Consider the following 9,978-nt stretch of genomic DNA (forward strand, 5'->3'; position numbering starts at 1 on the left):
AATAATGATTTAAAATATATAAAAACCTCCATAGAGGAATACTAGAAAAATCAGAGTTGAGTGACAATCAAGATGCCATTTCCCCCATTGGAAATCTATCCCAGGTGGAGAAACTGTCCTAGAAAGTCAGCAAAAGACCATTGAGGTGAAGGGATTTATCCAGGGTCACTCAACTATCCTTCTCAACTTCAGACCCAGCCCTCTGGTCCCCCATACCAGAATAACACAGAAAATTGTTAACTGTTGTCTTCACTAACACATTTATTAGTACTAAGAGAGCCCCAAGAGTCGAGTGGTCTGAAGGCAACTTCATTGGAGTGATCAGTCCAAGGTCAATGATTTGAACTTGATGTCGCCACTCATTGCCAGGTAGTTGATTTTTTCTAATTGAAGACGATTAGGGAAAGTGAACTCGTAACCATTGGGCAGCTTCACTTTAAAATGCATCGTTTCAAAGGTTATGGAAACCTGAATGGGGAGAGGGCAGAAGGAGATGAACACAGAGCCCTGGGCTTGGAGACAAGAAAACCTAGGTTCAAATTCCACCTCAAGACATTCACTACAAGACACTATTTCTTCATTTTAAGATTCAATTTCCTATTCTGTAAAATGAATCTAAATCTAGGGTATTATGTGTCATGGGACACCCCAGAGTTTTCTCTAATCCCATTGGGACCATGGTCCTTCACAACCCTCTCCTTTTCTCCCCAACCTCTCCCCAGCTCAAGGGATGCTAGGCTTCTTTTCACAAACCTTAAGAAAGCCTCTGACCTCTTTTTCATTTAGCTTTTCATCTCTTCCCCATGAGAGTTTACTTCCACAACTCTTATATCATATACAAGGGCTGGATGAGATCATCTCCTGGGTCCCCCAAGCTGGGACCTTCCATGCTCTGAGTCTGGGGTCTTACCTCCACAGCTTTCCCTGGCTCAAAGGGGAATTGTTTCACTTTTTGATCTTTCCCAGACACTTTATCCTTCTTGGAGTTGCAGATGATGATTTTGGTATCCTTAAGATATTTGAAGCGTGGGTTGAAGTTCAGGCCAATGTTATCGGGGTCCTTGCCCAGATCCAATACAAAACTGGGAATAGAGGACACTTCTCCATCATTAGCATGGTCCCAGAGCCTTGGAAACTTGCCACTCAGAGAATCCCTGAGCTAGAAGACCCACCCCATCCCAAAGGGTCTCTCACCCAACCCTGACCTGAAGCATCATGGTTTCTCTTCTGTATTTCCCTCCCAATCCAACCCTGTCGAACAAGTGACCATGGTATATATTTTACTACCTCCAGAGACAGGGAGCTTACTACCTATCCAAACTTTCCATTCCAGCTACTGGGTAGCTTCTGTTGGGAAATTTTTCCTGATGTTGAGTCCTAGCTCTGCCATCTAAGGGTAAAGCAAAAGCTTGGTGCTTCTCATCAAGGGTCAAGTGTAAGCAGGTGTGTAAAGGATTCCACTCTCACCCATGGCCTTCCCATCTCCCACTCACTGCTTGGCTTCAGGTGGAACATCTCCCACTATTTTTATGCAAACTCCGGGTTTGATATCCAAGTTACAGGTAACCAGGTCCTGAAGAGACCAAGTAGAGTAAGGTTAGGGCTGGTTGGGAGCTGAGGGGACCCAGAATTTCCAGATGGGGAGGAGCCACCCTTGAGGAACGTTCTAGGAAAGCAGATACTCTCCAGACTAGTTAGTATTGAAGTGAGAGTCAGTCCCAGTTCTGTGACCTTGGGGAAGCCCCTTGTTGCTGGGCCTCAGTTTTCCCATCTATTAAATGAAGAATTAGCCTAGATCATTGACCAGTTCTCATTTTACAGATCAGGAAACTGAGGTTTAAAGAATCAAGAAGTGACCTTTCCCAAGTCACACGAGTGAACAACAGAATCATAACCAGAATTTAAGTCTTCTCTGGGTCCCAGGCCCGTACTCTCTCCTTCCCACTGGCTGCCCCAGTGCCAACTTGGGTTTGAATTGCATGTATCCTGGTACTTGGGCAAAAATGAAGGAGGAGCAGAGGCGTGTGGGGCCCTACTCCAAGGGTAGAAGATAGATTATAGCTCAATGGGGAAACTCTCTGGTATCTGGGCAAGCTTTACGTTGCCTCCCCTACTCTCCCCACCTATTGTCCTGCCCACGTCCTCATGCTTCCAAAGCTGTCCTCTGCTAGTTAAGTAGGGGAGGACATCCTGCCCAGGAATGTTTTCAGGAAGAGCTTCCCCCATTCCCCAGAGCCAAGTCTTGGTTCCAGCCTAGGGTAGGAGCCAGCCATGCCCAGGAGAAGGGAGTTGGCAAAGAGGTTCTTATGTGTCATGGGACACCCCAGAGTTTTCTCTAATCCCATTGGGACCATGGTCCTTCACAACCCCCTCCCTTTCTCCCCAAAGGCAAAGAGGGAGGTTCAGAGAGAATGGGGAATCAAGGGTGTCCTGAGCAGAAACTCTAAGGTCAAGATTTTAGGTTCTCCTGTGCCCCACCCCTGTGGGAGAAGGGTAAAGGAACCAGGGCAGCACAGACATCGGGTTGCTTCCTATTCCAAATCACCAGAGGAGTAATTGGGAGGAGGCAGGGTGAAAGGAGTCTTATGAGCTAGAGAACAGTAAAGAAGTGTATTTGTGAGGTTAATTCAGCCTTATTTTTAAAGGGGACGGACTAGAATTTGGAAAGACCTGAGGAATCACTTGCCCCTTGCCCCACCCAGCTGGCCATCTCCAGCCTCCTCCCTTTCCAGTGGAGCCTTCTCAGCCTGGACTCTTTCTGTACCCTCTGGTTGGGATGGAGTTAACTCTCTAAGAGAATCATTCATTCCAGAAAGTCTGATCCTCTGGCAGAAGGTGCAGCTCTCGCCACCCCACACCCCCACCTCTCCTCTTCTTCGCTCTCCAGTCAAGGGAGGACATCCCCCACCCCCTCAGGGGATCCCCTAATCTTAATTCATTCCAAGTCCCACTTCCCCCTTTCGTGCTTCACCCCAGGATCTCTCTGGACTTGGCAGCTGTTGCCAGGGGGCAGCAAGGGGGAGGACATGGAAGGTGCAGGCTGTCCAACGGCTGGGGAGGTCCGGGTGAGGGTTTAGAGAAGAAGTGTAAGGACCCCTAGCACATGCGGGGCGGGGGCGGGTTGTGCTAGAGCATGCCTGCCCTCTCTCGAACACGCCCTTCCCCAGTCTCCGCGATTATTTCTAAACCTCAATCCCAGGGGATCCCGCCCTTCTGGATACTCAGCCTACACCCTTGACAAAATTCCCCTCAGCCCATACCTCGGCCATGAGGGAGAATGAGCAATGCTGCTGTGATTCTCCTGGCTGTGCTGGGTCCCTGAAGGATGACATCAAACTCCAACCTGGAGATAGTAACTGGGCTCGGTGTTGGATCCTTTAAATAGATAGCGGGTCTCCGGGCTTCTGCTGAGTCCCCACCCACCCCCATCCCAACCCCTCCCCTCTTGCACTTTTCGCCAGGACAGAGCACAAAAAGGGAGGGTGCATATCTCAAGGGCGGGTCAGGCGGAATTTTTGAAGTCTTTCTTGGAAGGGAAGCCAATGACACCCCCTCTACAACAAACTTTGTTCTTTTACAGCTATTTCTCCCACGTGGAAACGCCCCAAATTGTCCTTTGGGGGATGGGTTTGGGGCTAGTGGTAGATTGGATAGGGGAACCAATGGAAAGCTACTTTTAGAATGAACCAGAATCTGATATTCTCAGGAAGTGACTGGAGGCCGGCTGGAGAGAAGGCCATAATCTAATCTGGGTGAGAGTCAGGTCCTTGGCCTCTGCAGAGTCCATCTGAAGGGAGAAATCCTAATCAGAGGGTGTCATAGGATGGAGGAACCTAGGAAACCTCTTGGTTTCCTAACCAATAGCCAAACTGAGACCCTGGGATCACTAGGGGCAGAGTGAGAAGTTAAGCAGGTCTCCTACCCAGGTCCTCTGACCACAAGCCCAGTGCTCTTTCCACCTTATCTCCGGGTTAAAAGATCATTTTACAAAGAGGGAAACTGAGACTAGATGAGAATAACAACATACCCAAGGTCACCTGTTGCTGACTTTGAGGGGGTTCATTGAAGAATGAGATGTTTGTTTATGACACAAATATGGTACTGATACCTAAATCAGGAAGAGATAAAACAGAGAAAGAAAATTATAGACCAATCTCCCTCATGAATATAGATGCACAAATTTTAAATTAAATATTAGCAAAAAGACTACAGCAACTTATCACAAGAATAATACACTTTGATCAGGTAGGATTTATTCCAGGAATGCAAGGATGTTTTAATATTAGGAAAACCATCAGTATAATTGATCATATCTACAATAAAACTAGCAAAAACCACATGATTATCTCAATAGATGCAGAAAAGGCTTTTGATAAAATACAGCATCCATTCCTATTAAAAACACTAGAAAGAATAGGAATAAATGGAGCCTTCCTTAAAATAATAGGTAGCATCTATTTAAAGCCATCAGCAAGTATTATATGTAATGGGGATAAGCTAGAAGCATTTCCAATAAGATCAGGGGTGAAATAAGGGTGTCCACTATCACTCCTCTTATTCAATCTGGTACTAGAAATGTTAGCAGTAGCAATTAGAGAAGAAAAAGAAATCAAAGGAATCAAATTAGGCAAAGAGACCAAGCTATCACTCTTTGCAGATGATATGATGATATACTTAGAGAATCCTAGAGAATCAAGTAAAAAACTAATTGAGACAATAAATAAATTTGGCAAAGTTGCAGGCTATAAAATAAACCCACATAAATCCTCGGCATTCCTGTATATTTCTAATGGAAATCAACAGCAAGAGATAGAAAGAGAAATCCCATATAAAGTTACTGTAGACATTATAAAATATTTGGGCATCTACCTGCCAAAACAAACCCAAGACCTATATGAACACAACTACAAAACACTTTTCACACAAATAAAGTCAGATTTAACTAATTGGAAAGACATCAATTGCTCGTGGCTGGGTCGAGCTAATATAATAAAAATGACAATTTAACCTAAATTAAATTACATATTTAGTGCCATACCAATCAGTTTACCAAAAACTACCTTATAGAGCTAGAAAAAATAGTAACAAAATTCATTTGGAAGAACAAAAGGTCCAGAATATCAAGGGGACTAATGAAAAGAAATGCTAGGTATGGTGGACTAGCCATACCAGACTTCAATCTGTATTATAAAGCAGCAGTCATCAAAACTACTTGGTACTGGTTGAAGAATAGAGTAGTGGATCAATGGAATAGATTGGGTACATGAGACTCAGCAGTCAATGACTATAGTAATTTCCTGTTTGATAAACCCAAAGACTCCAGTTTTTGGGATAAGAACTCACTATTTGACAAAAATTACTGGGAAAACTGAAATATAGTATGGCAGAAACTGGGCATAGACCATTATCTAACACCATATACCAAAATCAAGTCTAAATGGGTGCATGAACTAGGTATAAAGGCTGATACTCTAAGCAATCTGGAAAAGCAAGGAATAGTTTACCTGTCAGATTTGTGGAGAGGGGAAGACTTTATGACCAAAGAAGAATTAGAGGGCATTATAAAATGCAATATGGATAGTTTTGATTACATTAAATTGAAAAGCTTCTGTACAAACAAAGCCAATGTAACCAGGATTAAGAGGGAAGTGGAAAATCGGGAAAGAATTTTTATAACCTATGTCATTGATAAAGGATTAATTTCTAAAATATATAGAGAACTGAGTCAAATCTATAAGAATACAAGTCATTCCCCAATTGATAAATTGTCAAAGGATATGAATAGGCAGTTTACAGAGGAAAAAATTAAAGATATTTATAAGCATATGAAAAAATGCTCTAAATCACTATTAATTAGAGAAATGCAAAGCAAAACGACTCTGAGGTACCACATCTCACCAGTCAGATTGGCTAGGATGACAAAACAGGAAAATAACAAATGCTGGAGAGGATGTGGACAAATTGGAACACTAATGCATTGCTTGTGGAGTTGTGAACTGATCTAACCATTCTGGAAAGCAATCTGGAATTATGCCCAAAGGTCTATAAATAATTTCTTACCCTTTGACCCAGCAATACCACTTCCAGGGTTGTATCCCGAAAGATCATAGAAGTGGTAAAAATATGCAAAAAAATATTTATAGCAGCTCTTTTTTGTGGTAGCAAAGAACTGGAAATTAAGGGGGTGCCCATCAATTGGGGAATGGCTGAACAAGTTGCAGTATATGCATGTTATGGAATACTGTTGTGCAATAAGAAATGAGGAGCAGATAGACTTCATATTTAGCTGGAGAGGCTTATATGAACTGATGCTGAGTGAGAAGAGTAGAGCCAGGAGGAATTTGTACTCAATTGCAGACACAACGTATGTGTGACGACCAGCTTTGATAAACTGGACTCTTCTTAGCAATCCAGAGACATAAGTCAAACCCAAAAGATTCATGATGGAGAGAGATGTTTACATCCAGAGAAAGAACTGAGATTGAATCCAGATTGAAGCAAACTACCTGCACTTTTTCTTTTTCTTGTTTGGTTTTGTTTCCTCTTTCCCATTCTTCATTCTATCTGTTACAATCCTTCTTTATAACCTGAGTAATGCCTAATGTGAAAGTATTTGCAGATACTATACTTGATTGTATGCCACCATGTCGGGGGGGCGGGGGGGAGGGAGAGGAAATTTGAAACTCAAGAAATTGTGATAATGAATCTTGTAAACTAAATGTAAACAAATTAATAAAGACAAAAAAAGAATGAGATGTTTGGGAGAAAGGATTGGAATCAGTTTGGTCTCCATTTGGGATTAGGGATCAGTGAATCTCTCCACTGTCTTTGAACATCTCCTCTGGGGTCTGTGGGTGCCTCCAGCCTTACTGAACCCCTATAGAGGTGCCCCAAGCCTCTAATTATAAGGAGAGAAGCTGAACTTGTGGTTTTATGGCTGGCTGTCAGAAATTACTCTCTTCTCTGTCTGTATCAAGAGGGAGGCAGGCTGAGGTGCCTCAGAAAGCCCTACCATGTCAGCTCAAAGAAGGGGGTGATATATAGGGACCCCACTAAGGGCCCTGGTGCTGCCAGAGTAGGACCCAGACCAGGGGCCCCAGGTAGCCTGTGTTGACGCAGCCTCATTTGGACACCTACAGACAATTCTCCGGACTCTGAGACCCAATGAAACAGAGGTACAAAGTCAGAGGTTAGAGGGCCCTGTGATTCCATTAAACCAAAGGGCGATGGTTGGAGGAGGGGACGAAAGAACATGAGCCCCCACAAGGAAAAGAAGAATTCTTATTTTGCCATCTGGTCTCCTCTTTCACCTTTGATTCTTGTTCATCTTGTGAGGGGGACCTGAAGGGCAGGTCCTAGAGGTGCCAGTCCCTTCAATCCTCTGATCCTCAGTTTCCTCATCTGTAAATTGAGATCCTACTAGAATTAAAAGTAGGGCATGGTAGTGGATAGAGATCCACTCCCTCAAAGGCAAGGAGACCGGTGTTCAAATCCCCCCTCCCAAATCATCTAACTTCTCAGGGCTTGAGGCCACCCTCTCAGGGGTTCCTAACCTGGACTTCACAGATCTCCTTGTAGTCCATGGATAGATTACAGGAGATTTGTGAACTTGAAGAGGAAAAAAGAAGTTTCATCTTTATTGTCCCTGAACTCTAACTGGAATGTACTATGTCCTTCTACTATTTAAAAAACAACAACAACAACAGATTTTTCTCAGAAGGGCTTCACCAGACTGCCCAGGGGGTCATTGACACAAACTGGTCAAAGGACCTCTGCTCTAAGACTCAAAGTTTCAGAGAAGGTGCTGACCAGTATGGGGTGGGGGTGGGAGGTGGGGGGGAGGGGTGTTTGCTGACCTAGGAGTTTGCAATACATGGAGTGTCATCAGAGATCATCAGGTCCTTCTCTCTAACCCCTAAAAGAATCATCAAATCTCCCCTTGGAAGGGACCTCAGATATCTATCAAATGGTCATTAGGCTCCCTTTGAAGACCTCATACAGTGGGAAACTCACTCCCTATGGCATCAACTGGTTTCACTTCTGGACAGCTCCCATGGTTGGATTGAATGGATTGCACCTTTTACCAATTCCTCCTTTTTCTTCCTCTGGGGCTGAGCAGGACCAGGCTCAATCCTCTCCTGTAGGACAGACCCTCTGTACTCACAGGGAAGGCTCAGGTACCCAAGCCCAACACCCCTATCAATTCTTTCTCCCACCATCTATCTCAAGGGTAAGAGAAGCACTCCATAAACCTTGGAGAGGTTGGAGAAACAAAAGCCATGATCCTCAAGCAGAAGAAACTCCCAGAAGTGAGCAGAGCAGAGCAGACATAGGCCCGCTCCTCAGCTGGGAAGCCCCCCACCAACAAGTGCCTCATATCCTCAGTCTGATTGCAGCCTCTTCATCTCTCCCACAGTCCTGGCACCAACCCACTCCCTCACCCCCCCCCCTGCGCTGCCAGCTGTGTGACTCATCGGCAAGTCATATCCCCACTCTGAATCTCAGTTTCCCCTTCTATAAAAAAAGAGATAAAAATCCTTGCACCAACCCCCTCCCTAGATGTTATGGGTGAAAGATGAAATGACTGAGGAGACAAAGCTTATCTTCCATCTTCCAGGCTTATCAATATCTTAAGCAATGCCTGGCAATCGCCCAACAAACAAGGATCAGACGCCTTCCTCACCTTAGGGCTGCAGCCAGAGTACAGAGGGAGGCAGATTTTTATACTTGATAAAAAATTCAGGCAACAATTAAATTGAGGTCAATTAATTGAAAGGAATCAATACAACATTAGGCAATCTGATTTCTAAATGGAGGAAAGATTAAGAACTTTCCAAGCTGGGAAGGGAAGAGTCAACAGGTGCAGTATCCTGAATTCAGAAAAAGAGGTGTCCCACTCCCCCCAAATGTCTTTATACAAGCAAAGGAACGCTGAAGAAAGAACTGACTGATCAGTACAGGGTCACGGTGTAGGTATGACATTTCAGTTGTTTGAGATGTAGAATTGTTGGAAAACTCCTGACCTCAGTCTTTGGATCTGACCACTTTTCTGGTCAGCATAACCTAGGTCCTGAGTTAAGGGTCTCTAAGTAGCAGGGGTATCCCTTCCTAGCCATTCAGGGCTAGGTTCAAACAATACAATATTACTCTTCCCAGTTCCCACAGTGGCAAAAAAATGTTTTGTACCAAGAAATAATTTGGATTAGTCCCATAATTGAACAGAAAGGGAACAGGGTTAGCTCCAGAATTGAATCTCAAGTCAGTATAGTTCATTCAATTACCAGAATTAATCACTTGCTATTCTACTCCTTCAATGACCTCAATGATGTCTTTTGATTGATGGTTGCGTGGAAAACCCACTCCTCCCCTGAATCACTCATCTGTAAGTTAAATCCATAAGGGCTTTTATAAATTTATAATCAGAATTACCTTAATTAGGGCAAAAATGAAACTACTTAGAGGGCATACAGTGGACTAATTTTGAGAAGGGAGATCTACTTGTCCCCCAGGTAATCAAGAAAACTTCAACACAAACTCACACTCCTTGAAACAGAAAGTCAAAGCAAAATCATAATGATCATCAATCTTAATTAAGATCAACTCTTCTTGTACCTTAGTAACCCACTCTCAATGTTCATTTAATCAGCAAATTTTGAATCCCAGATGCCTCCTATAGCCCTCTGGTGTCAGCAAATATTTCTTCTTTGACATTCTGGAAGAGGTCTCATTCTCAGAGCAGTTCTGAAGGGGGATCTTTGGTTCCAAATCACATGAATAAGATTTCTAGATAATTCTGTTAAAATTTGCCAGTAACAAAACTTCGTGCCATTTAGTACAGTCTCTTAAATTTGGTTCTCCAAATCCTGAAACTTCAGAGAATTTCAGTTTTACATACCCCTTGCTGTTTCTTTCTTTACCTAAATCTTATACTTAATGTTAGAATCTTGAAGAAAATTCATGAGGGTCTACCTTATAAAA

The 9,978-nt window shown here is 43.5% G+C and overlaps 1 protein-coding gene across 1 annotated transcript; it reads right to left on the reverse strand.

Moving 5' to 3' along the window:
* Positions 1–241: 241 nt before the first annotated feature.
* On the reverse strand, positions 242–3,433 carry LOC138167666 (galectin-1-like). The gene is made up of 4 exons (XM_069096598.1): positions 3,261–3,433; positions 1,494–1,573; positions 911–1,082; positions 242–468 (listed from the first exon to the last, which is right to left on the reverse strand). The coding sequence occupies exons 1-4, from the start codon at positions 3,330–3,332 to the stop codon at positions 322–324; spliced, it is 471 nt and encodes a 156-aa protein (XP_068952699.1). The 5' UTR covers positions 3,333–3,433; the 3' UTR covers positions 242–321.
* Between the last annotated feature and the right edge of the window lie 6,545 nt (positions 3,434–9,978).

Source organism: Petaurus breviceps, unplaced genomic scaffold (assembly GCF_028583685.1).
Source record: "Petaurus breviceps papuanus isolate PSGF00001 unplaced genomic scaffold, PetGlider_PUasm1.0 271827, whole genome shotgun sequence".
Taxonomy (NCBI): Eukaryota; Metazoa; Chordata; class Mammalia; order Diprotodontia; family Petauridae; genus Petaurus; species Petaurus breviceps.